Here is a 27,930-nt window from a genome sequence, read left to right as displayed (position 1 = left end):
TTTTACCTACCTGTTGCTGATTAACAATTTCAGTATGTGTATACTACATATTACTACTTTGATAGTGTATTTTAAGGTTTTTATTTTTAACTGTGACTTGAATGCTTTTGATTTTAGTTAACAAGAAAGTAGATCTTTAGTTGCTATTTAGAGGTATAAATCATTTGAGTTTTTCCTTTTGTGAATTCACACTTCATATTCAGATCACACTTCATGTTCTTTAGCTTCTCTTCTCTTCTTACTCAAATTTCATGGAGTAGAAATCAGTGATTTTCAATAGTTTCTAGACATTTAAAAGCATATACTCATTTATTTTCATGAGAGGTGAGAGACCAGAGCACTGCTCAGCTCTGGCACAAGACCGTGCTAAGGGCTAGAACTGGACCATCTGTGGTGCGCTACCACTGCACCATCCTGGCCCTAGTGTCTTTTTATTTTGCGTTTTTATTATGACTGCCTCAGAGCTTTATTGTATTGTTAAATATTTTTATCTTATTTTATTTTTTTTAATAGAACACAGCTTAACACTGGCTTATGGTGGTGCTGGGGATTGAACTCAAGGCCTTTGATGCCTCAGGCATGGAATTCTCTTGTTATAACCAATGTGCTACCTTTCCATCCCTGGTATATGTGTTTTAATAAGGTCTGGAATGATCTGTTCTCAATATTAATGGATACTGAATGTTAAATTTTATTTATAATTTGCTTTTTCTTTATTTATTTTTCCTTTTTGTTGCCCTTGCTTTTTTATTGTTGTTGTAGTTATTGTTGTTGTTAATGATGTTGTCATTGTTAGATAGGACAGAGAGGAAGACAGAGGGGGAGAGAAAGACAGACACCTGCAGACCTGCTTCACCACTTGTGAAGCGACTCCCCTGCAGATGGGGAGCTGGGGGCTTGAACCGGGCTCCTTAATGCCGGTCCTTGCTTCACACCACGTGCGTTTAAACTGTTGCACTAGGGCCGGACTCCCCCTGAATGCTGAATTTTAAAGCAAATATTTTTTTATTATTTTACTTTTTAATTTCTAAGTTTTGCCATAGTGTTCAAGTATTGCAGCTAAAATAAACATAATAAGCAGGGCAGACAACATAATGGTTATGCAAACAGACTCTCATGCCTGAGATTGAAGTCCAGGGTTCAATCCCCAGCACCATCAGCCAGAGAGGGTTAAACAACAGGAAAGCTATCAAGGGAGGGGCTGGGATACAGAGTTCTGGTGGTGGGAATTGTGTGGAGTTGTACCCCTCCTATCCTATGGTTCTGTCAGTGTTTTCTTTTTATAAATAAAAATTTAAAAAATTGTTTTCACAAAAGAAAGAAAGGATGTGAAGGCAGGGCCTTAGAAATCCATCAAAGTTCGCAAGGACCAGCCTGGTTCCAGCCCCCTCTCCCACCTGCAGGGCACACGTGGTGAAGCAGGTCTGCAGGTGTCTTTCTCTCCCTCTCTCTGTCTTTCCCTCCTCTCTCCATTTCTCTCTGTCCTATCTAACAATGATGACATCAGTAACATCAACAATAACTACAAGAACAATAAAAAACAAGGGCAACAAAAGGGAAAATAAATATTGAAAAAAAAGAAGTACATAAAAGTTGATGGTCTCTCTCTCTCTGCCCATGTGTACTCCTGTACTCCAGTATGTGTATTCTTTTTTTTATTATTTTATTTATAAAAAGGAAACATTGACTAAACCATAGGAAAAGAGGGGTACAACTTCACACAGTTCCCACCACCTCCCCTGATAGCTTTCCTATTTTTTAACCCTCTGGGAGCATGGACCCATTATCATTGTGGGATGCAGAAGGTGGAAGATCTGGCTTTACCTGTAATTGCTTCCCTGCTGAACATGGGTGTTGACGGGTCGATCCATACTCCCAGCCTGTCTCTCTCTTTCCCTAGTGGGGCAGGGCTCTGGGGAAGCTGAGCTCCAGGACACATTGGTGGGGTTGTCTATCCAGGGAAGTCTGGTCAGCATCTGGAACTTGGTGGCTGAAAAGAGAGTTAACATACAAAGCCAAACAAATTGTTGACCAATCATGGACCTAAAGGCTGGAATAGTGCAGATGAAGAGTTGGGGTGGGGCGGGAGTGTCTCCGTTTTTTGTAGGTAGCTAGTAGGCATATTTTAGTTATATTCCAAAGGGCCTGTGGCTATACTACTTTTTTTTTTCTTTTTCCCCTGCGTCTGAAATCTGATATGCATGTGGATCCAAGTTATTGTCCAGGGAGATGATGTCATGGTTGGAAGAAGGACCAGAAAGCTGGATCAGGGAAGAGTAGCTCCCTAATATGGGAAAGGAGTATAAATATTGTTGACTGTAAACCCTATCGATTTGATGTCATCTGGGGCCCATAATCAGCTTGGGAGCCTATGTGACCTCTGCATCCCTCTAGATCTGAGCTCACATCTGTGGTCATCAGTAGGCACATTCCAAGCTGCCCCAGTATTGACCCATCTTCCTCAGGTGCAGCATAGAGTATGTTGTCCAGCCTCCCTTCAGAGGATAGATCATTCTCTACCATTGTTGATCCAAGTTGAGGGCAAGGTCCTATGGGGGCCCACAAAGGGGTCTATTGTGTTGTTCCTGATAGATGACCTGTAACAATGGAGAGAGGGATTTATTCGAGGTCTTAGGCCCATCATGTCTGTTTGGGAATCTCAGGACTCCCCGATTAGGGCCCCAGCTGATGGGGTGGCCTGATAGTGACTAAAGAGTCATCGTTAAAGTAGCAGTGTGTATTCTTTTTTTATTTTTAAATTTATTATCTTTATTTATTTATTGGATAGAGGTACTCAGAAATTGAGAGGGGAGAGAGAGAAAGATAGAGAGACACCTGCAGTCCTTCACCACTCATGAAACTTTCCTCTTGCAGGTGGGGACCAGGGGATCAAACCAGGGTCCTTGGGCACTGTAATGTGTGCGCTCAACCAGGTGCACCACCACCTGGCCCCGAGCATGTGTATTCTTAATTTCCCTGAATAAAGCTTAACATTCCAGAAAAAAAAAAAACAAAGAAAAATTAGATACTGCATAGTTAAAACAAATTTTACATAAATGTTTTTATGCACAAAATTAACATAATTGGACTGTGTCTTGAAGACATACAAAGACAGTATTATAGTCTGTCTTCCTAAGGGTTTGCATTCAATGATCAAAACATAGTTATGGGAGTCGGGCTGTAGCGCAGCGGGTTAAGCACAGGTGGCGCAAAGCACAAGGACCGGCATAAGGATCCTGTTCGAACCCCGACTCCCCACCTGCAGGGGAGTCGCTTCACAAGCGGTGAAGCAGGTCTGCAGGTGTCTATCTTTCTCTCCTCCTCTCTGTCTTCCCCTCCTCTCTCCATTTCTCTCTGTCCTATCCAACAACGACAACAACAATAATAACTACAACAATAAAACAACAAGGGCAACAAAAGGGAATAAATAAATAAAATAAATATTTTAAAAAAAACATAGTTATATGAAATAGGAGGGCACAGATGAGTAGACGTGTTGCCATACACCAGTACCCGGGTTCAAGCCCTTGGCCCCCAACTGTGGGGGGAAGCTTCATAAGCAGTGCTGTGTTTCCCCATTCCTTAATCCTTCCTTAAGAATTAATAAAGATAAATATATCAAAAAGAAACTAAAAATGAAATAAGAGGGCCATATTTGCTCGTGTAAATTGTTCTCTAGTCGGTATAGAAAGGAATATGGTAAGTCCTGTGAATACATGGATTGCGTCTGCCTTGAACACTATTCGACCTCCAAACTTGATCACGTTGTCTCACAGTTTGGCATATATTAGTTCAAAGACCCAAACACCCCACGTCAGTACAGGACAGTGGTCTGATTGGCATGAATAAAATGGGACTAGATAAGAAAAGTTGACTGGTAGATGAAATAGGTAATGGTTATTAGGATGGGAGATTAATATTATATATATACAAGAACTTCCCGGGTGGGACAGACTTGTTAGGAAATAAATTTTAAAAAATTATAAAAAGGAGAAAGAAAAGAAATCTAGAAGGTAGGGCTAGGCAGCACTTTGAGCACATACGGCGCAAAGCACAGGGACGGGCATAAGAATCCCAGTTCGAGCCCCTGGCTCCCCACTTTCAGGGGGGTCGCTTCACAGGCAGTGAAGCAGGTCTGCAGGTGTCTGTCTTTCTCTCCCCCTCTCTGTCTTCCCCTCCTCTCTCCATTTCTTTCTGTCCTATCCAACAACAGTGACGGGAGTAACAACAGTAATAGCAACAACAATAAACAAGGGCAACAAAAAGGAGAAAAAATGGCCTCCAGGAGCAGTGAAATCATACTGCAGGCACTGAGCCCAGCAATAACCCTGGAGGCAAAAAAAAAGAAAAAAAAGAAAAAGAAACCTAGAAGGTGTATGGACTTCCAATTCTAGTCAAAGAGATCACTGAAATTATTTAGCTCTTGGGGGCTGGGTGGTGGGTCACCTGGTTGAGTGCACACATTACAGTGTACAGGGACGCAAGTCCAAGCCCCAGGCTCCTGCCTGCAGGGGCTGGGGAGGAAGCTTCACAAGCAGTGAAATTGTGCTGCAGGTGCCTCCCCCATTCTCTCTCCCTATCCTTCCCCACCCCCTCTCAGTTCCGTCTATCCAAAACAAACAGAAAATGTTTAGCTCTAGTGGTAAGCACATACCTGAAGAAGACAGTCTGGTTGTGTGGGACTTCAAATCTAGCAGGAATAAACTATTATTTTAAGGTCCATAATTAAAGGGCGTTTCTGTATACGTTTCTATGTCTTGTTGTATATTTTTCAGTTATATGTGTTCTGGGGAGAGAAGCTATGCATTTGAAACAGTAAAATTGTTCTACACAAAAAGATGAAAAATCAAGAAAAACTTGGACATTTAAGCTCAGTGCTTGATGTATATTTTTAAAGGAATGTCAAAGGCTGATGGTTGTCTTTTTAAAAGTTTATTATTTTATTTGATAGAGACAGAGAAATTGAGAGGGAAAAGGGAGAGAAGTATGGAGAGGAGACACCTGCAGCCCTGCTTCACCACTTGTGAAGCTCCCCTGCAGGGGGTTCTGTGGCTTGGACTGGCTCCTTGCACATGGTAACATGCACACTCAGTCAAGTGTGCCACCACTGGCCCTGCGCTGAAGCAGGTCTGCAGGTGTCTTTCTCTCCCCCTCTCTGTCTTCCCCATCTCTCTCGATTTCTCTCTGTCCTATCCAGTAACGACAACAACAATAATAGCCACAACAATGTTAAACAACAAGGACAACAAAAGGGGAAAAAATAGCCTCCAGGAGCAGTGGATTCCACCGAGCCCTAGCAATAACCTTGGAGGGGGAAAAATGTGTGTGTGTGTGTGTGTGTGTGTGTGTGTGTGTATCTTTATTTATTTATTGGGTAGAGACAGCCAAAAATCAAGAGGGAAGCATGTGAGAGAGAGAGACACCTGCAGCACTGCTTCACCACTTCACCCTGAACACCCTGCAGATGGGGATGGGGGCTTAAACCCAGATCCTTGAACATGGTAATGTGTGCTAAACCAGTTGCACCACCACCTGGCCCCCTGACTTTTTTTTTAAGATTTTATTTATTCATGAGAAAGATAGGAGGAGAGAGAAAGAACCAGACATCACTCTGGTACATGTGCTGCTGGGGATCGAACTCAGGACATCACACTTGAGAGTCCAATGCTTTATCCACTGTGCCACCTCCCAGACCACCCCTGACCTTTTTTTTTTCTTTTTTTAAATATTTATTTTCTCTTTTGTTGCCCTTGTTTTTTTTATTGTTGTTGTAGTTATTGTTGTTGATGTCATCATTGTTGGATAGGACAGAGAGAAATGGAGAGAGGGGAAGAGAAAGACAGACAGACACCTGCAGACCTGCTTCACCGCCTGTGAAGCGACTCCCCTGCAGATGGGGAGCCGGGGGCTCGAACCAGGATCCTTAAGCCAGTCCTTGTGCTTTGTGCCACCTGCACTTAACCTGCTGCGTTTCTGCCCGACTCCCCCCTGACCTTTTTTAACCTATTAAAATGCAATGAATTAACTCAGCATTGGCCCTTCATTAACATTTTAAAAGATTTATTTACTGCATGTCAGCAGACGCTAGAAGAAGAAGAGAGGTTAGAGCACCAGTCTGGCATATGTGGTGCTGGAGATCAAACTCAGGATCTAACTTAACAGTTCTGTGCCCTTTCTGGTCATGTTTATCATTCTCAGTCAACTCTTGTCGGTCTAGTAGTATGTATGTATCAATTTAGAAAAGTACAGTTATTCTGAATTCTTGTGCTTACATTTAAGTTAAAGAAAGAGTGGGAGACTCATAAAGTAATACAGTAGATAAGGACTCAAATATGGCTTAATGTAAAGTCATGGAAGCTCCAGTTTTGGCTATGGTTGGAGTAGTATTGTAACTCACCCAGTTGTTGAGTTATGGTTGGAATGGATTAGAAATTATGCTGTGTGTCTTGTGTGGAACTCTCACATGTAATAAGTATTTAAAGAAATATAAATTAATACTTCTGTTAGCATTGTTATCTCATAGGGTATGAACGTCAGCAACCTGTAACCAATTAAAAATTTGTAGGTAGGGAAAGATGATTTATTTCCAGAGTTACTGGTTTACATTTAGAAAGTGAGTCTGGGTTTTGTTTTGTTTTTTAATGCTTTGTCTTTCATCCTAGATCTCTTATATTCTGATAAAAACAACACTTAATGATAGAAGCTATTTAAAATTCTTCCATTTGAGGCTAAAATAAGTCTCCAGCATTTAAAAAAAATTTTTTATTTATAAAAAGAAAACACTGACAAGACCATCGGATAAGAGGGGTACAACTCCACACAATTCCCACCACCAGAACTCTGTATCCCATCCCCTCCCCTGGTAGCTTTCCTATTCTTTTATCAGTCTGGGAGCATGGACCCAGGATCATTATGGGATGCAGAAGGTGGAAGGTCTGGCTTCTATCATTGCTTCCCCACTGAACATGGGCTTTGGCAGATCAATCCATAACTTTAAAAGCTGTAAAGTGAGAGGTTGGGCGGTAGCACAGCAGGTTAAGCACACATGGCGTGAAGCACAAGAACAGGCGGAAGGATCCCGGTTCGAGCCCCCAGCTCCCCACCTGCAGGGGAGTCGCTTCACAGGCGGTGAAGCAGGTCTGCAGGTGTCTGTCTTTCTCTCCCCCTCTCTGTCTTCCCCTCCTCTCTCCATTTCTCTCTGTCCTATCCAACAATAATGACATCAACAATAATAACCACAACAAGGGCAACAAAAGGGGGAAAAATGGCCTCCAGGAGCAGTGGATTCATGGTGCAGGCACTGAGCCCCAGCAATAATCCTGGAGGCAAAAAAAAAAAATAATAATAATAATAATAATAATAAAGCTGTAAAGTGAGTTGTGCTATTATTTGAGATTGAGTTATGAGTACCATTTGGAATGTCACCAGGCATGCTTGTTTTCTGAGGGGCAGAACGAGGTCAAAGTTAACGATACCAGAAACCTTTTTATTTTGAAATATTTCAGATGTTCAGATGGCGCCTGTTCTCCCCATAAGCGGTGCACTTTGTTACGTCCTCTACCCAGGGCTGTAGGCTGACCCTCACAGCTCTGGAGAGAGGAAGCTTCAGTAGTTTCCCTCTGCCTCCCTGTCTCTCTCGGAACTGTGAAGCTGTGACCTCAAAAAGGAAAGGAATTAAACATTGCAGATTCGATTGAAGCTTCCTATGTGGCTTTTTTTGATGCACTTCCTTACTCTTCAGGGAAATTCTCCTTTACCTCTCGTGTAAACTTTGCCCAACAGTGGTTTTCCACTTCTTTACACCTGTTTAATTTTGTTTCTCTCAAGGTTTACTTCAGTGACCTTTTCCATTTCAGCTGTAGTAAAATACTGTAATAGTTATCTGAATATCTAAAGAAGGTAGTTGAAAATAAGATCCTGACACAGGTAGTGGGAAATTACATGTTAGAAATCTTCCTCAAAATCTAGGTGAAATGAAGTTAGACTTCAACACTATTATGTCAAAAAAGCAGGGAAAAAATTGAAGTACTCATTTTGGGAAGTTAATCTGGTAGCTGCATGAAGCAATGGTTCTGAAAGGAAGTGCTAAATTGCTAAGTTATTTTGACTGATTTGGGCCTCTGAAACACCATTTTGCAAGAAGATAAAGTCACTGACAGAATTCTAAATTGTGGGTGCTTCTAGTCTCCAGGCCTTGGATGTTTCCTCCTGACCCCCTTTAAAAGCTGACTGTGCAGTGAGTATGTAGCTGCCGTTAGATCACAATTTTGAACACCAGTGACTCCTTTCAGCTCCCTGTTAGAAGAGATGTACAGTTGCCTGACCATTTTCTCTGACCTGTTGTGGCCCTCTGCTGGTCCTCAGAAGCTGCACAGTTTAGAACCATGTAGAGGTTAGACAGACTTGCCAACTTATTTTCAGAAACTCAACCTTAGAGGCCATTTGTGTCTATTCTGTATTGCTGATGAATATTTACATTCATATCCATTATAACAATTCTAGGAATAAATACGTGCCAGGTCAGATCTGTGATGATAAAGAGCAACTGGGTGTGTTACTCTTGAGAAACTCTTAAGTGTATTGTTAGACATGGTCCTGTATACCAAGATAATTTGGCAATTTAAAAAATCTTGTTATTAGGAATCATTTAAAAATATTATCTAATACAGCTGAAATGGAAAAGGTCATTAAAGTAAACTCCCACTTCCTACCTTGAGGAAAAAATGTGGCGGTAAAAAAAAAAAAAAGAGGGAGTCGGGCTGTAGCGCAGCGGGTTAAGCGCAGGTGGCGCAAAGCGCAGGGACCGGCGTAAGGATCCCGGTTCGAACCCCGGCTCCCCACCTGCAGGGGAGTCGCTTCACAGGCGGTGAAGCAGGTCTGCAGGTGTCTATCTTTCTCGCCTCCTCTCTGTCTTCCCCTCCTCTCTCCATTTCTCTCTGTCCTATCCAACAACGACAACAACAATAATAACTACAATAATAAAACAATAAGGGCAACAAAAGGGAATAAATATTTTTAAAAAAAAGAGAGAGAAAATATATTTAGTGCTGGAGTATATCTTATTTAAAGCGAGGAATTTGAAAACCAAAAGGTTCCCTAGAAAGAATTATGAGAAGCCAAGTCACCAGGCAAATTTTTAACTTTGCCAAATTATTCTTAATATATTTTATTTTAGATTTTGCTAGCATTAATAAATATTAGTAGATTTTTCTAGCAACTGGACTAGCTTAATATTGTTCTATACTGTAGGTTTACCTTTGGAAGTTTGAAAGTAATAGACACATAGAGTTAAGTCCAATTTACTGACAATTGATAATGTACTTACTTTGCATAGCCTTTTGATTGATCTGCCGTGTTCAGGTTCTGCACCTACCCACAGTGCAGCCTGTATTTAGCTGGATTGAACTTCAGTTTTAAATCTTTCTCTTGTCTTTGCTCTCCTGGTGACATGGTTGGAAAGCAGGAACAGCCCTGCTTCACCACTCATGAAGCTTTCCCCCTGCAGGTGGGGACCAAGGGCTTGAACCCAGGTCCTTGTGCACTGTAGTGTGTATGCTTAACCAGGTGCACTACTACCTGGCCACCATAAGAGAACTCTTTTTTTTAATTATTTTTTTTATTATTTTATTTATCCCCTTTTTAGCCCTTGTTGTTTTATTGCTGTAGTTATTATTATTGTTGCCGTCATTGTTGGATAGGACAGAGAGAAATGGAGAGAGGAGGGGAAGGCAGAGAGGGAGAGAAAGACAGACACCTGCAGACCTGTTTCACCACTTGTGAAGCGACTCCCCTGTAGGTGGGGAGTCAGGGCTTGAACCGGTATCCTTACGCAGTCTGAATCAACCCATTTGTCCTCTCATTCTTCAACCCTTGGGTTCTACCCAGAGGCTGTAGTTCTTCAGTGCAAACCAAGAGGAAGAGGATCTATTGGTTTTCTTGCATTTGCTGATTATTTTAAGTAGTATGTGGTTATTATACAAGTATGGATCTGCATATAACATACCGTCAGTATTCTGGGCAGATTTATGCACATTTGGCAGTTTATATTAAGGTATGTGACTGTTTTATCTTTAGTAAACTAGTATATATATATATATAGAGAGAGAGAGAGAGAGAGTGAGAGACAGACAGACAGACGTGTGTGTGTGTGTGTGAGGGGGGAGCCAGAGACAGAGAAGAAAGGGAGGCAGAGAGTGGTAGAAACCACATCACAGAAGCTTCCTTCAGTGTAATGGAGGCCCAGCTCAAACCCATGCCGTGCACATGGCAAATCAGCACACTATCTAAGTGAGCTATTTAACCGGCGCAAAATTGTGATTTTTTTTTTAAATGTATATTTATATATTTATTTTCCCCTTTTGTTGCCCTTGTTTTTTTGTTTTTGTTGTTATTGATGTTGTCATTGTTGGATTGCACAGAGAGAAATGGAGAGAGGGGGAGAGAAAGACAGACACCTGCAGACCTGCCTCACCGCTTGTGAAGTGACTCCCCTGCAGTTGGGTAGCCGGGGGCTTGACTCGGAATCCTTACTCCAGTCCTTGAGCTTCGCACCGTGTGCACTTAACCCGCTGCACAAAAATTGTAATTAAAAAAAATATATATTTAATTCCTTTTGTTGTCCTCGTTTTATTATTGTAGTTATTGTTGTCGTTATTGATGTCTTTGTTGTTGATAGGACAGAGAGAAATGGAGAGAGGGGAAGAGAAAGACAGACACCTGCAGACCTGCCTCACCGCCTGTGAAGCGACTCACCTGCCGGTGGGGAGCCGGGGACTCGAACTGGGAACCTTATGCTGATCCTTGTGCTTTGCGCCACATGCACTTAACCCACTGTGCTACTGCCTGACTCCCACAAAATTGTAATTTTTATGATACTAATTCCTGCATCTGCAAGTCAGCCACCATATTTTTGTGGGAAAATATTATCAGGTAGCTGCATGAAAACCAGCCTTTGGGAAGCTGTGGTGAAGAACGCATAATCTCTTTCCAAGGACTGAATTTGTTGTGGAATTTTAATTCCATATCATTTAAAATTCCAGTTAATAGAGCTAAGCTCACAGCATCATGTTTATGCAAAAGATCCTCATGGCTGGGGCTCTGTGGCCAGTTTACAGCTTCTGTTTCTGTCTTCTCAGTCTCACTTCTAAATCGGTGAATCTACTTCTTTGACTTGCAGTTTGAGACTGGAGTGTATTCAAAGTGTCCTTCACACCTGTGGTTCTGTTTTCAAGGTTTCCTATCAGCTGACTCTTTGAAGTCATGAATTTCAAATTTCCTGACAATGTATGCCCTAAATTCTTTCTCTGATGATAGTTGTTCTGTGTCTGCGTCATTAAGTTTCTGGCTCGCACTTTGCTGTTGCAGAACCAGCCTTTTCCTAGTTGTACCAGTCTGGTTTAGTTTTTTGTTGGCCAGCAGTTGGTGCTGTGTTCTGTTTTGTATGTGAGTTGCAGCTGAAAGGAGTTTTGAAGAACTGATGAAACCTGTTGCCCCTTAGACAGAGCTCTAGTCGGGAGAGTTAGGAAGATCTGAGACCTCTTCTCAGACTGATTCCTAAAACTGGGGCTCTGCAGTGAGGTCAAAGTCACTTTCCCGCCAGGAGGGTAGTCTGACCCTATTTACCAGTGATTGGATGGCTCTTGGGACACCTTAGACTTTGGGAGGCTTCCTGGCTGCCATAAGGGCAGAGTTCAGTTTCATGATGACCTGACCCTGGAAGGCTCCCTGGGGTTCCCTCAAGGGCCTGTGGCTTCTTTAGCTCCAAACAACCATCCTGAATTTTTTTTTTTTTTCAACCAGAGCACTGCTCAACTCTGGGTTATGGTGGTGTGGGGGATTGAACCTGGGACTCTGGAGCCTCAGGCATGAGAGTCTCTTTGCATAACCATTATGCTATCTACCCCTGCCCCTGAACTCCTTTTCATACACACACCCCATTAGATAGAGACAGATGGAGAGGGAAGTGGGAGATAAAGATGGAGAGAGAAAGGAGGCACTTGCAGCTCTATTCCACAGCTCGTGAAGCTCCTCACCCCCTGCAGGTGGGGACCAGGAGCTTGACCTGGCCCGTGCACGTGGTAGCGTGTCTACTCAGCCAGGAGGCCACTGCCCAGCCCCTCGACCAGACCATGCTTTACTCTGGCTGAGTGGTTCCCAGTGTGCCCTTCAAGTCCACCCGCCGGGTGGATCTGACCCCGATGCAGGTACGGCACCTGCTGGCAGAGCAGCGCTGCCTCTCTGCTTGAGTCCTTGTCTCTTGCCCTCCTGTGCCACTGTCCACGTGCAGTTACTGACCTTCAGATACTGATGTTCCTTTCTTTACCAGAATTTGATGAAATTCATTGACCTATTTTGTTGTGATATTTGTTTCTGGAGGAGAGCCAGCTTTCCATGACTAGGTTACTATAGCTCCACCCTGGAAGTTTTCTGTTTTGTTCATTTTCAAGTGTATAATTCAGTGGTTTCACAGTGTTGTGCAACTGTCACCACTATCTATAACCCCAAAACATTCTCACCACCCCCAAAAGCAGCTTCTGTGCCTGTTAAGCAATTGCCCCCTATTTCCCTCTTCCCCAGCCTCTGGCAACCAGTAAGAGAGTTTGTTTGACCCTTTGCTTTTTATTATCTCACACCACCACGCCCCGGGCCAACACTTTAAATTTTAAAGCTCAGAGAGAGAAACAGTGCTTCTCTACTGTCCACGGAGCTTCCCCTATTGTCCTGGTGTTCCCATGTTGCGCCAGGGCATGAACCCAGGACATGTGTGGTAAGGTGCACACTTCACCAGATGAATGATCTCCCATCCCCTAAGGTAGCTAAAAAAAAAAGATGTAGATCTATTTGTTTTTAGATTAGTTTTTCTCCTCTTTCTCTCCTTTTTTTCTCCGTAGCATACAGCTCTGATAGTTTATTGTGGTGCTGGGGATTGAACCTGGGGCATTTGGTGCCTCAGGCATGGGAGTATTTTAGCATAGCCATTATGCGATATCCTCAATTTCTGAGTGTATTTTTATCATTAGTATTTTCCCCTGGATGTTCACAAGTAGTAATATTCTTCTAGAGAGAGAGAGAGAGAGAGAGAGAATTGAATTATTTTGTTTTACAAGACAGCTTACTGGGGTCTGGACATAACTCACCAGAACAGCACATGCTTTGCTATGTGTGCAGAATGGATGACCCAAGGTTCAAGGCCCTGGCCACCGCATGGGGACACCTGCATGGGGGCAAGGTTCACAGGTGGTTGAGCAGTGCCGTGGTGTCTCTCCTCAGCCTCTCCTTGTTCTCATGCTTTAAAAGAAATAAAGGAGTCTGTCATGAGTGGTAGAATCGTGCAGGCACAAGACCCCGGTGATAGATTTGGCAGTACCAAAAAAAGGGAAAAAAAAAAAAGGAGATGAAGAAAGCATTTCACTTCTGTGGAGCACGAGGATGGAGAAAGTCAGTTTTGATAGCATGCCTTTCTGGATGGTCGGCGCTGGAAGTGAGTGAGTGCTGCTTGATGAATACATTCTCTGCAGGGCACAAGGAGCAAGGGGGTACTGGCTGCACAGCAAGAAACTTCGAAGGCAGAATCTGAGACTGTTAAGTAAAGACTGTCTGTCTGTCAGACAAGTGTTTGTCAGTGTAGCCTTCTGTCATGGGCACTGGAGAACAAGCTTCATATACCCACCAACCCTGGATATAAAGGATGGCAGAAAAGAATAATTCTTAGAACTGGTGAGATTGTTCACTTAGGGCATCTGCTTTGCCATGCATGTGAGCCAGTTCAGACCTGCACCCACTACAGAGGAAGCGTTGCTTCTGTGTGCCTTTCCCTGTGTTTCTGCCCCTCTGCTCCCTACCTGACCTAACGGCACATCTGTCTGCAATCAAACTGCATGTGAGTTTAATTATTTTAAACATATTAATGTCTGCTCTATGATTGATGATGTGAACTATTGTGGTCAATAGTTTGTGAGCTTTTTAAAAAATAGATATGACAGAAATTGAGAGAGGACAGAGAGTGGGAGAAAGCTAGCTAGCTACCTGCAGACCTGCTTTACCACTTGTGGAGCATCCTCCCTGCAGGTGGGGAGCAGGGCCTCAAATCCAGGTCCTCGTGCTCACTGATATGTGCGCTCAACTGGGTGTGCTACCGCCCAGCCCCCTAGTTGCTGAGTCTTTGACAAGAAGCTATCATTGGGCAGGGTTTTTTTTTGCCACCAGAGTAATCGCTGGAGCTTCGTGCCTGTGTGATGAATCCTCCACCACTCCCAGTGGCATTCTTTGCCTTTTAAAGAAAAATCTTTTATTTGACAGAGACAGAAATAGGCGGGTGGAGAAAGGAAAGACACACACCTGCAGTACAGTGCCACTGCTTTTTCCCTCAGCCCCCCCGCCCAAAGCCAGTGAGAACCAGGAGCTTAAACCTGGGTCCTCACGCATAGTAACTCGTGCACTTTACCAGGTACCCCACCACCTGGACATTATTGGCCAAGGTTTTATGTAAATGACTATTAAGGTGAAATATATATATAGCATTTTCCCCTTTTGCTGCCCTTGTTGGCTTTTTATTATTGTTGTAGTTATTGGTGTTGTTATGGATGTCGTCATTGTTGGATAAGACAGAGAAAATTGGAGAGAAGAGGGCACGACAGAGGGGGAGAGAAAGATAAGAAAGTCAGTTGTGAAGGGACTCACCTGCAGGTGGGGAGCCAGAGGCTCGAACCGGGATCCTTAACTCCGGTCCTTGAGCTTCGCACCATGTGCACTTAACCCGCTGCTTTACCGCTCGACCCCCAGAATTTTTTAGTTCTCTTTTACCTTACAGAGAGTAGTTGGAACTTCCAACTGTAATTGTGAATTATCTATTTCCCCTATCAGTTACTGCTTCCTGTATTTTGCAGGCCCATGGCTAGTTGCACATACATTTAATGAAGCGCCTTTCTGAGCAGTAATGATATGTGGCGTGTGTATAGTGCTCCTGGTTGGCTGGAGGGATGTGACGTGAAGAGGCATGTGATGCCCTCCTTTCTGCCGACGTCTGTTCTGTCTCATCATCTCTACACATCTCCTTTTGCTAGAGCGTGCATAGTTTCCCATCTTTTACTTTTATAATATTTTTATTTACTTACTGTGGATAGAGACAGAGAAATTGAGAGGGAAGAGGAAATTGGGGAGGGAGAAAGACACCTGCAGTCCTGCTTCACTCCTCACGAAGCTTCTTCCCCTGCAGGTGGGGGTAAGGGGCTTGAACCCAGGTCCTTGCTCACCGCAGTGTGTACTCTCAACCAGGTGCAGCACCGGCACCCCGCCCCATCTCTTACTTTTACTCTACCTACATCATTGTGTTTGGAATGCATTTCCTGTAGGTGGCGCACAGGTTAGTCACTCCTTCCTTCCTGGCGTCTTTGTGCTTGTCTGCTTGCATGTCATGTAATTGCAGATAAGTGTTTGGATTGCACTTCCTATTTTACTGCTTAGTTTGTTCCTTCTGGTTTTCATTTCTTATTTTTTCTTTTCCTTTCTTCTGTTAGGTACCTTGTACATGCAAAACTATTCCATTTAGTGGGACCAGGTTGTGGTACACCTAGTTAAGTGCACTGATTACCATGTACAGTGACCCAGGTTCAAGCTCCCAGTCCCTAGGCCCCACCTGTGGGGGGGAAGCTTCATGAGTGGTGAAGCAGTGCTGCAGGTGTCTCTCTGTCTCTCTCTGTCTCCCCCTCTCAGTTTCTCTCAAAATCTTTCAAAATAAATAAATAAATAAATAAATAAATAAATAATAAAACTGTTCCACTTACGGGCTCGGGAGATAACACAGCAGGTAGAGAGCCTGTCTTGCCACACACACGGCTCAGACTCAAGTAAGAGTACCACTGGTGCCAGGGAAAGTCCTGGTTCTGCAATGTCTCTCCTTTGTCTTTGTCTCTCTTCATCTCTCTACCTCGCTGCTATCTTTATGAAAAAGAGACCCAGGAGTGGTGAAATATCATACACATGAGGCCCCAGCACCATGAATGAGAGGAGGAGGGAGGGAGTGAAAGAGAAAAAAAGGGAGAAAGGAATGCATTTTAATTTTATACGATATGATTTGGGTTATCTCTTTATATAACTTCTATAGTGATTACTCTAATGACTATAGTACATATATCTCAGACCTAAGACCTAAAGTGTGGTTTAATAGCTTATTACTTGTTGAGTAACATTTCTGGGAAATAATCCTAATGTTTGGATTTTTTATGTTGCTAGTGCTGAAATTTTCTAATAATGTTACTAAAGTATAGTATGCTTTATCCAGGTGAGCTGTCTTGCCAACCCTATAGCAGAAATTTTGAACATCAGGGAACAAAAAGAAAAAAAGAAAAATATTTTTCCTAACAGTCTGTTAACGTAATATTATTACTGCATATAATTTTCTCAAAAATATTTGTCATTTTTATTTATAATAATTTACCTTGCTTCATTTAACAGATGTTATTTTATCTTTATGGTCTTAAACTGGTCTAATTCTTACTGATATTGTAGAGTTCACTTTTGTTTTTGGTTTAAAAGTTTTGTTTATACAAGACATATAACTAACTCTGTAAGGCTTATACAGGATAGTTTCAGTGGCAGTTCTTTATAAAAATGTCTTTGTGGTAATAGTTGAAGCAGTTTAACTGAGTAAAATCTACCTCTTGTGTGTAGTGTTTTTAAAAGGTTCCCTCCAGCAACAACTAGGGCAACAAAAAGGGGGAAAAATGGCCTCCAGGAGCGGTGGATTCATGGTGCAGGCACCGAGCCCAGCAATAACCCTGGAGGAAAAAAAAAAAAAGGTTCCTTCCATTGTAAAATCAAAGCATTGAATTATTTGGACTGCGGCAGTGAGAGAGAGAGAGAGAGAGAGAGAGAGAGGGTGTGTGTGTGTGTGTGTGTGTGTGTGTATGTGTGAATGTGTGTATGTGTGTTTGAGTGTGTGTGTGAGTATGTGTGTGTGTATGTGTGTGTGAGTGTGTGTTTATGTGTATGTGAGTATGTGTGTGTGAGTGTGTGTATGTGTGTGAGTGTGTGTATGTGTGTGAGTGTGTGTGAGTATGTGTGTGTGTGAGTTTGTGTGTGTGTGTGAGTGTGTGTGTGAGAGAGAGTTGGAATATGCTCTTCATTTGACTACATTCAATTAATCTCATTTTGGTAGTTTATAATTGATAGGACTTTTGGTCTTGTTTTTCGGAAAAAGAAACATTTTAAAGCACCAATAAAATGGATTTTACTAACCTTCTGATCAGATTTTCTTGAGTTTTAGTCATTCACGTTGATACTATATGACATCTTTTAGAACTGTGATAATTCATTTATAGGAAACTGAAATGGTTAATATCATGTTTCTCCTTCTGTACATCATCCTACAGAATGGGACATATGCTTAAAAATTGGAAGGACAAGGAAACATGAAGTGATAATTACTGTACATTATGATTAACATGAAGGCAGTAAACTGGTAGTTATTCAAAAAGTGACTAAATGCCTGATAGTTGATAGAGAAAATAGAAAGTGTGATAACTGTGATGCCTCAATGTAGGCTCGGTTTTATTACGTGTGTGTACAAATAACCCTCAGCTGTCTGTTCTTTACAGATCCAGGATGCGAAGACTGATAGAAGAACTAGCTGAACAGCTCTAAGATGCCCAGATCTGGGTTCCCAAAACCAGTGCAGAGCGAAAATTCTGACAGTGACAGCAGTATGGTAGAGAAGCCGTGCGGAAGAAAGGTACCTGATCACCCGATGACTTGTTGACTCGCTAGCTACTGAGATAAAGACTGCTGCGCAAGGCACGGACCCTGACATTCCACCAACAGCCTCTGTAGCCTGAGTTTGAATTTTCTTTCTAAGAGAGGGACGGTGATAGGGAGAGCATGTGCCGTACGCACCGAGCTATCTCCTGATTCCTAATTCATTTTCTTTGTGAGCTGTTGGCCTGGAAGTTGACTTCTGACTTACATGCTTTTCTTCCATGAAACTTTTAGAAATAAATGGATGGTTGTTTAATTATGTAAATAGATTATCTAAAGTATTTCTATTACTCATTAAGTGTCACAATAGTCAAGGACTTATCAAATGTCTGCTTGTGATTCCTCAAATGTTCATCCTTTTACTGCTAATATGTGGAATTTTTTTTTTCCATTAGTTTTGGGTTAGAAATTTCTCCACTATAATTTTTAGCTATAAATTAATATTTACTATTTGCTCAATATCATAGAGCCTTTAATAGCTAAAACTTGCGTTGATATCATAAAGTGTGAAAGAGTGTGTATTAATCATTTTAATCTTCTGTATAGTCCCTGCGCATTTTTATCATCAGTGTTGTTCAGACATCAGTTCTTACCTAAGTGACGAGATTAGCTAGTTCATGCTCATTGATGAAAGTTAAAAATGCATATAAGATAGTGAAAATAGAAATTGCCTTGTTGGGAGTCAGGCGGTAGCACAGCGGGTTAAGCGCAGGTGGCGCTAAGCACAAGGACCAGTGTAAGGATCCTGGTTCGAGCCCCCAGCTCCCCACCTGCAGGGGAGTCACTTCACAGGCGGTGAAGCAGGTCTGCAGGTGTCTATCTTTCTCTCCCCTTCTTTGTCTTCCCCTCCTCTCTCCATTTCTCTCTGTCCTATCCAACAACAACGAGATCAACAACAACTACAACAATAAAAAAACAACAAGGGCAACAAAAGGGAATAAATATTTTTTTAAAAAAATATTAAAAAAAAAAAAGAAATTGCCTTGTCAGAGCTGTGAAGGATCTAAAGTTTTATCCTCCCCTAACAGCAAACTGATCAATTTCATGAATGTTGGCAGGCTTGTTAAGGCTCCTGGATCAAAACATACAGGAAATTCTGTAGCTCGTAGCAATTGTCCTAGCTATGTGTTAACATCTGTACTTGTTCTCCAAGCCACATTTCTCACAAAGAAGGCCAGGCAACAACTATAGATGCAATTTGTATGTACATATACAGCCACTCGCAGCTGCATGCCAAGTACACATGCATGTGTTGCACTAAAGTAGAGAAACACCAGATCATTTATTTACTTTCTTTAGGGTTTCAGTGCTCTAGGGTTTCAGTGCTCCAGCTTGAATTTTTCAGATAGAAAGATCAAGACAGAGCTACAGAGAGGGGGAAAATACCACAGCACTGGAGATTCCTTAAATGTGGTGGGTACTGGACTGAAGTCTGGCTCCCACACGTGGCAAAACAGCGTAGCACCCAAGTAAACGTCAGATGTTTTATTAATATTTATTTTCCCTTTCGTTGCTCTTGTTGTTTTTTATTGTTGTTGTAGTTATTGATGTTGTTGTTGGATAGGACAGAGAGAAATGGAGAGAGGGGGAGAGAAAGACAGACACCTGCAGACCTACTTCACCGCCTGTGAAGTGACTCCCCTCCAGTTGGGGAGCCAGGGCCTTGAACCGGGATCCTTATTCCGGTGCTTGCACTTTGAGCTACGTGCACTTCTTCTTCTTCTAGCGTTTGCCCTTCTTCCGTAGCCAGTCAACAGCGTCAGGTTGAGCCTGATGTCAAGTTTCGAGACCTCCTTTGAATCTGGAGAGGTGGCAGTCGTTGACTATGTGGGTCATAGTCTGTCTGGAGCCGCAGGGGCAGTTCGGGTCGTCTCTGGCTCCCCAGCGATGGAACATAGCGGCGCACCGGCCATGGCCTGTTCGATAGCGATTGAGGAGGGCCCAATCATAACGTGCTAGGTCAAAGCCGGGTTGACGCTTGCAGGGGTCTGTGATGAGGTGTTTGTTCTTGACCTCAGCTGACTGCCAGCTCTGTTTCCAAGAGACTGGAACAGAGAAGTTCAGTGTACGTGCACTTAACCCGCTGCACTGCCATCCGGCTCCCTAAACTTCAGATTTTTATCATGGACAAGCCCACCTGACCTTTGTCCTGAAGGAAAAATTATTTGTCACCCTAAACAATAAAAGTTATCATCAGATTGGCTTCTCTTCTTTTATGGAATAGAACAGTATCTTTTTCTTAGTGTTTTATTAGGGAAGTAATGATTTGTAAGACAGTTATCATGGGTACAGTTTTTCATCGTTCTGTGATAGCCGTTAGCACACCAATCCCACCAACAACTCAGCCTGTCTGCATTGCGTACTGAGTCGTCATTGCCCTCTCAGACCCTTCCCCTGTGTCCTTCCTGCAGCAGACCTTCTCCAATCCGGGTTTCACCTTGTGGTTTGCTTTTTCCTCCTTGTTTCTTAAGTTGCACCTATACGTGAGATCATCTGCTACTCATCTTTTTCCTTCTGCCTAATCTCCCCTTATGCGATTCCTTCAAATTCCATCCACACTGAGACAGAGATGATTATATAAGTCTTAATAGCCAAATAGTATTCCATTGTGAGTATATATGCTACAACTTTTTTAAATGCTCACCTGGCATCTGAGTCGTTTCCATGTTTGAGGTATTACAGACAGTGCTGCTATAGACAGGAGTGCACGGCTCTCTTTGGACAGGTAGTAATAGAACAGTACCTCTGCTTATGTCGGTGAACGTGAGAAAGGCCATCTTGATGTTTTTCTTAGGTTCATTTATTAAAAACAAAGATTCACCCATGTAAGGCAGCTCATTAGAGTTATTATTATTAAAGTTTGCAATAACTGTGCCTTTTTACATCTGGGGCTTGCTGACCTGGGGAATCTATCCCACCCAGACGGCTAGTTTCTAGAGAAAGTAAACAGCGCGCTTGTGACTTGGCCTTTATGTTCATACCAGTTTAGTTAGCCTCTCTTTCCCACTTTGGGCTACTGTTCTTCTGCTCCCAAGCCACCCCAGAGCCTACACCAGGCAACTAGAGAAACATGCTTATTCCCAAGAACTTGCTGAAGTTATTCAAGGTAGCCAGTCGGAAGCCTGATTACCCTGCCTTGACTTTTATTCAGGCACAGTGGGGCCAACTGACACTAAAAAGACACTGTGTTCTCAAGGTGTTACTGTATCACCTTGAGAAAAGCCAAAGTTAGCAGGCGGAGACAGAACAGAAATGGGGGAGCAGGCAGGGAAATAAGAGGCAGGGTGAGAGGTTTCCAAGGAAAGAGTCAGGGTAGAGTAAGTGGGCTTCAGATTGGCTAGCCTGAATCATTTCAGCAAATTCTTGGGAATAGGTATTTTTCCTAACAACCTTAAAAAAGCAAAATACACACCTGTGACACTCCATTCTAGTATCCATGGGTGAAAAACCAACTTGAGGACTGTTCATTACAGCTAGAAAACAAGTAATACAAGACGTTCATTCTCAAGTAATCTTTAAGAATTGAAGCGCAAAGCAGACTATTTTTTATGATCCTTTTCATAATTTGACAGATGTGTGAAGAATGAATTTAAGGCCGGGAAGTAGCTTAGCACATTAGAGCACAGGTCTTGCACGCCTAGGGGCCCAGATTCAACCTCCAGTACTGCTGTCTGCAGAAGTGAACAGTGCTCTGGTCTGCCCTCATAAAAATAAATCGGTCTTTTTTTTAAAAAAAAAGGGAATGTAGACTCTGTTCAGGTGTTATTTTTCCCTGTTAAGCTAATCAATCAGTCAGTCAATCTCTCTCTCTCTGTCTCTCCTCCCTCCCTTCCTCCCTCCCTCCACATCATTTTGTTGAGGGAAGTACTGGCTTGCTGGACAGTTTTTGACACAAGAGTACAGTTTCTTATCTCCTCTCAATAAGTCTGCACACCACTTCCGCCATCACTTTAAGTCGTCCTCCACCATCATGCACTGGGTCCCCAATACCATCTTTTCCTCTCTCATCTTCTCCCTCACTCAGAGTCCTTTGCTTTGCTGCAATAGACCACACCCAGCTCAAGGTTCACCATGTGCTTTCCCTTTCTCTCCTTGTATCTTAAATGCCATCTCTAGATGATCTTCTGGTATTCATCCTTCTCCTTCTGGCTTATCTCGGTTACTATGATTTCTGCAAGTTCTGTCCAGGATGACCCAGATGAGATTATTTCATTGTTTTTAACAACTGAGTAGTATTCCATTGTGTGTGTGTGTGTGTGTGTGTGTGTGTGTGTGTATGTGTATCATAACTCTCTTAGCCACCTGTCCATTGTTGGCTGTCTATGTGGTTTCCTGGTTTTGGACTATTGCATATTGTGCCGCTATGAAGACCTTCTTCTCCTTCTCCTCCTTCTTCTCCTTCTCCTTCTCCTTCTCCTCCTCCTTCTTCCTTTTTTTTTTTCTTGCCTCCAGGGTTATTGCTGGGGTTCGGTGCCTGCACTAGCTCCTGAAGGCCATTTTTTTCCCTTTTGTTGCCCTTGTTGTTTTATAGTTGTGGTTTTTATTGATGTCATTGTTGTTGGATAGGACAGAGAGAAATGGAGAGAGGAGGGGAAGACAGAGGGGGAGAGAAAGACACCTGCAGACCTGCTTCACTGCTCGTGAAGCAACTCCCCTGCAGGTGGGGAGCCGGGGGCTCGAACCAGGATCCTTACACCGGTCCTTGTGCTTTGCTCCATGTGCGCCACCGCCCAGCCCCCACTGACCTCTTCTTATAGGTGTTATTTTCGTTGGGTAAATCCTTCAGAGAGGAGTTTCCAGCTCATAGGAAAAGTCCACTACTAGCATTCTGAGGAATCTGCAGGTCCTCAGAAAGTCTTTCATCCATTTAGAAGTTGTTTTGTGTATGGTGATACATGAAGGTCCTATTTTCATTCTTCTGTACTTTTGGACCCAATTTTCCTAGCACCGGTTGTTGAAGAGATCCTTCTTTCCCCATTTAGTGTTTTAGGACTTCTCATCAAAGACTAACTGACCAGACGTGTGGGGCTTATTTCTTGACGCTCAGTTGTATTCCATGGGTCTCTGCAAGGCAGTTTTTATTCTCATAACTTTATAGTAGAATGGGAGTTCAGGAAGAATGATGTTCTGTTCTTCTCTCTCTAGACTGTCCTGACAATTCTGGGTATTTTCTGGTTCTAAATAAACATTTGTGACTTTTGTCCTGTTCCCTTCAAGTTGTTCATTGGGACTTTGATAAGGATGGTATTAAATCTGATTCTGGCTCTGAGTAGGATGGTTATTTTAAAGACATTATTTTTTCCAATCTATGAGCATGAGATGCCTTTTCATGTATCTTTTTCTGTTTTCTTTAGTAGTGACTCATTAATTTCAGTGTACAAGTCTCTGACTTGTTATGTTTACTCATGAATACCTAATTGCTTTTGCTGGTTTTGTAAATGGGATTGACTTCTAGCTTAGTGTTTGCTTAGAGGAATGCCACTTTTTGTATATAAATTTTGTTACCTGCTGCCTCGCTGTATTGCTTAACAATTTCCAGATGTTTTCTGCTATACTCTCTTGGATTTTCTGTACATATTATCCTATTATCTGTGAATAGTGACAGTTTTACTTCTCTTCAGATTTATATTCCTTTTATTCCTTTCTGTTGTCTTAAGTGCTATAGCTAATACTTCCAAAACTATGTTGATGGAGTCAGGCAGTAGCGCAGCGGGTTAAGCGCACGTGGCACAAAGCACAAGGACCGGCATTAAGGATCCCGGTTTGAGCCCCCGGCTCCCCACCTGTAGGGGAGTCGCTTCACAGGCGGTGAATCAAGTCTGCAGGTGTCTATCTTTCTCTTCCCCTCTCTGTCTTCCCCTCCTCTCTCCATTTCTCTGTCCTATCCAACAACAACGACATCAATAGCAACAACAATAATAACTACAACAATGAAACAGCAAGGGTAACAAAAGGAAATAAATTTAAAAATATATTTAAAAAAAACTATGTTGAATAGTAAGTGGCAGTGTACAGCCCTGTCTCGTACCTGATCTAAGAGGAAAAGCTTTCAGTTGACCGCAGCATATAGTGTTGGCCAGGAGGGCTGCTGTATACACCTCGCTAGACTAAGCAACTCTTTGATCTTTACTTATCTGAAGGGCTTTTCCTCATTTTGTATTTGTTTTTGTTTTATTTTATTTTGTATATTTATTATTTATTTTCCCTTTTGTTGCCCTTGTTTTTTATTGTTGTAGTTATTATTGCTGTTGTTGTCATCGTTGTTGGATAGGACAGAGAGAAATGGAGAGAAGAGGGGAAGACAGAGGGGGAGAGAAAGACAGACACCTGCAGACCTGCTTCACCGCCTGTGAAGCAAACCCCCTGCAGGTGGGCTCGAACTGGGATCCTTATGCCGGTCCTTGTGCTTTGCACCATGTGCGCTTACCCCACTGCGCTACCGCCTGACTCCCCTCATTTTGTATTTGATTATGGTATTATATAAGACATTAGACTTGGTTTTGCAGTTTAAGATATTTACATTTTTGCTCATGAACAAGTTAATCTACAGTTTGTATAAGCTTAGTTAAATGATTAATTAGGGAGGAGGAGGGAGAGAAGGGCTTGAACTCCGGACCTCTTGCTTTATTTACGGCACTGACTCCCTTGCTGCAGGGCAGTATTTTGATTTTATATATTTTTAATAAATTTATTTATTGGATAAAGACAGAAATTCAGAGGGCTGGGAAAGATAGAGAAGGGAAGAGACAGACACACCTGCAGTCCTGCATCATCATCTGTGAAGCGTTTCCCTCTGCAGGTGGGAGCCAGGGGCTTAAACCTAGGATCCTGCACGCTACAGTGTGAGTGCTCAGCCAGCACCAGCCCCCGAGTTTGCGTTCTTACTTGGCATCAGTTTCGTTTCAGACTTACAAAATAGTTTGAATTTTATCTAATTCTTCTATGCTGTAGTATTTTATGTTCCTGAAGATAAATTTTATTTTGAATGCTGTATTGCTTAGCATTGCTGTTAAATTTTTATTTGTATTTAACTTTCTAACAGAGTAAAGACAAGATTGCATCCTATAGCAAAACTCCAAAAATTGATCGAAGTGATGTGGGCAAGGACATGAAAGAGAAATCGTCCATGAAGCGGAAACTTCCTTTTACCATTAGCCCATCAAGAAATGAAGAACGAGATTCAGACACAGGTAGCATGCTTTGTTGACATGATCAAATCTTAAGCTTTTACTCATGACTTTTTTCTCATATCTTAACTCTTATTCTTGTTTATAGAGAAGTATTTTATATCAGTATTTCAGATTTATTGTTTTGGGCAGAGATTCATATATGATTTCTAGAGATGAAAAAAAAATTAGTTTTTTCCCATACTTTCCTTATTACAAATCTCTTAACCACTCTTAGAATTTAATTTTTTGGAAACTGTGTAGTGATAAAAATTTACTCATTTGTGGGAAGAGTGGGGAAAGGCTCACTTGGTAGAGTGCGGTTTGCCACATGGAGGGACCTTTCGTGCCTTGACCACCACAAGGAGCACGGTCCAGCAGGGAAGTTCTACAGGTAGTGGAGTAGTTCCATGGTGTCTCTCTTCCTGTATCTTTCTCCCTCTCCCCCTCTCTTTCAAGCTCTATCTGAAAGAAAGAGAAAAGTTCACAGGGAGTGCTGTAATCATGCAGGCAGGAAGCCCAGCTGGGAGTTTCGGTCAGCCTGCCATCGCCCATGTCCATTGGAGAAGCAATTGCAGAATGATCCTGGGCCAATAGGGGTAAAGAACAGGAAAGCTTCCAGTGGAGGGGATGGGATGAGGAACTCTGGAGGTGGGAACTGTGTGGAATTTTACTCCTCTTATTCAAATAACTTGTTGAACATTATTCATTTAAAACAAACAAACAAAAAAAAAAAACTAGTTCAACTCCCAGTCCTGACCTGCAGGGGAAGCTTCAAAAGTGGTGAGGCCGTCCTGCAGGTAGCACTTTGTCCATTTAAGTCTCTCCCTTCCGTCTCAGTTTCTCTGTGTCTCTGTCCAGTGAATGAATAAATAAAGTAATTTAAAAATATATATATATATATATAAACTCGCGAATTCAGTGATAGGAACATAGATTATGGTAGAATTAGGCAAATTTTACTGTGTTTTCTAGACATACTATTTAGCTTACCAAATAAAATTATGAATTAGAAATATATTCCTTTCAAACAAAATTGAAACTAAGACCAATTCATAGTGTTTCTCTCCTCAAAGCCCATAAATACAAACAGTGATATTTCACACTGGTCAATCTTAGTTATTCAGAATAGATTAGCACTATGTTAATACTACCTAATAAATTACTCGGCTGTCTTTTATCCCTGAACTAATCATTGCTTAAAACTATTTATTATAAGCTTAAATGTTTGTTATGTATCTATCAGAATTGTTTATCCCTTGCATGAAATAGTAACAATCACCTGTTCTTAGAAATGTTTTGACTCCACTTACAGAAAGGTAGTATTTGTTTCAAGTTAATGTACAGGGATAAAGTGATAGGTGTACCTTTCTAACCATCTTAACCATCCATATCAAAACAACCCTGACTAGAATCTGCAAATACTTTTAAGTACTTGTGAAATGTCTCGTGCTAGTCACATAGTTTTAGGAGATCATTTTTAGTATATACTTCAGCAGGTAGAGCTGCTTCTCTCCTGACTTAAACTACAAATTGTTTTTAGAACATTAATGGCACTTTTAAGTCTTAAAATTACTGTAAATTTTTTTTTAATTTTTATTTATAAAAAGGAAACTGACAAAAACCATAGGATAAGAGGGGAACAACTCCACACAATTACCCAACACCAGATCTCCGTATCCCATCCCCACCTCTGATAGCTTTCCTATTCTTTATCCCTCTGGGAGCATGGACCCAGAATCATTATGGTGTGCAAAAAAAAAAAAAAATTTTTTTAAATGATTAAATTATAATGGTGCTGAGTTGCACCTAGTTGAGCACACACATTACTGTGCACAAGGACCCAGGTTCAAGCCCCGGTCCCCACCTACAGGGGGAAGCTTCATGAGTGGTGAAGCAGTGCTGTAGGTCTCTCTCTCTCTCTCTCTCTCTCTCTCTCTCTTACCGCACTACCTCCCGGACCACATCTCTCTATTTCTTCCTTCTAGCTCTGGCCAAAAAAAATTGTGGCCTTTAGGGAGTCGGGCAGTAGCACAGCAGGTTAAACGCAGGTGGCGCAAAGCACAAGGACTGGCTCAAGGATCCCTGTTTGAAACCTCAGCTCCCCACCTGCAGGGGAGTCGCTTCACAGATGGTGAAGCAGGTCTGCAGGTGTCTATCTTTCTCTCCCCCTCTCTGTGTTCCTCTCCCCTCTCCATTTCTCTCTGCCCTATCCAACAATGACAACAACAATAGTAATTACAACAATAAAATAACATGGGCAACAAAAGGGAATAAATAAATCAATATTAAAAAATAAAATTAAAAAATCGTGGCCTTTATAAAGCCTAATTTCTGCAACGGTGCCAAGATTTCTCAAATGCATGACATCATCGCTGAGCAGCCTCTATCTTTCATTCTTTTTATTTATTTATTTTAATTTTTAATTATCTATTTTATTTATTGGATAGAGACAGCCAGAAATCTAGAGGGAAGGGGGTGACAGAGAGGGAGAGAGACAGAGAGACACCTGCAGCCTTGCTTCACCACTCGCAAAGTTTTCCCCTTGCAGGTGGGGACCGGGGGTTCGAACCCGGGTCCTTGAGCGTTGTCACATGTGCACTCAACAGGTGCACCACCACCCAGCCCCCTTTCTTTCATTCTTTGCTTACCCAGGAAAGAGAGTGAAAAGAAGAGAAGCTCCAGCACCACTCCATCACCCATGGAGTCCCCCTGTGCCGTTCCTGGTGTTACCTCGCGGTACGAGGGGGAAAGTCAGGGTCTCTTGCCCTATAAGGCATGTGCTCAGTCTGGTGAGCTAGGACAAGGCCCTTCAGTTTCCTTACCTTGAAAGCACACATGAGAATTGTGGCCATTTAGGGACATAAGATGTAAAATAAACTTGTGATGCAGGTGGTGGTGCTGCATGTTGAACCTGGAACTTGGGGGCCTCAGGCATGGTGGTCACTTTACACAACCAGTATGTTATCTCCCCAGCCCTAGGGAATACTTGTGTTTTTTTTTTTTTTAGTTT

The 27,930-nt window shown here is 42.3% G+C and overlaps 1 protein-coding gene across 6 annotated transcripts in view; it reads left to right on the top strand.

Annotated features, from left to right (window-relative positions):
* Positions 1-27,930, top strand: part of ANKRD12 (ankyrin repeat domain 12) — a 99,989-nt gene that overhangs the window by 8,243 nt on the left and 63,816 nt on the right. For all 6 annotated transcript variants that reach the window (XR_009552153.1, XR_009552154.1, XM_060200676.1 and 3 more), the window contains exons 2-3: positions 17,595-17,728; positions 24,794-24,941. Coding sequence is in view for 4 of the 6 variants with exons in the window: in XM_060200676.1 (XP_060056659.1) it covers positions 17,642-17,728; positions 24,794-24,941 (235 nt within the window). In the remaining 2 variants the exon portion in view is untranslated. The remainder of the gene's footprint in view (positions 1-17,594; positions 17,729-24,793; positions 24,942-27,930) is intronic.

Source organism: Erinaceus europaeus, chromosome 10, assembly GCF_950295315.1.
Source record: "Erinaceus europaeus chromosome 10, mEriEur2.1, whole genome shotgun sequence".
Classification (NCBI taxonomy): Eukaryota; Metazoa; Chordata; class Mammalia; order Eulipotyphla; family Erinaceidae; genus Erinaceus; species Erinaceus europaeus.
The sequence above is the reverse complement of the archived record's forward strand: the minus strand, read 5'-3'. Positions and strand labels throughout refer to the sequence as shown.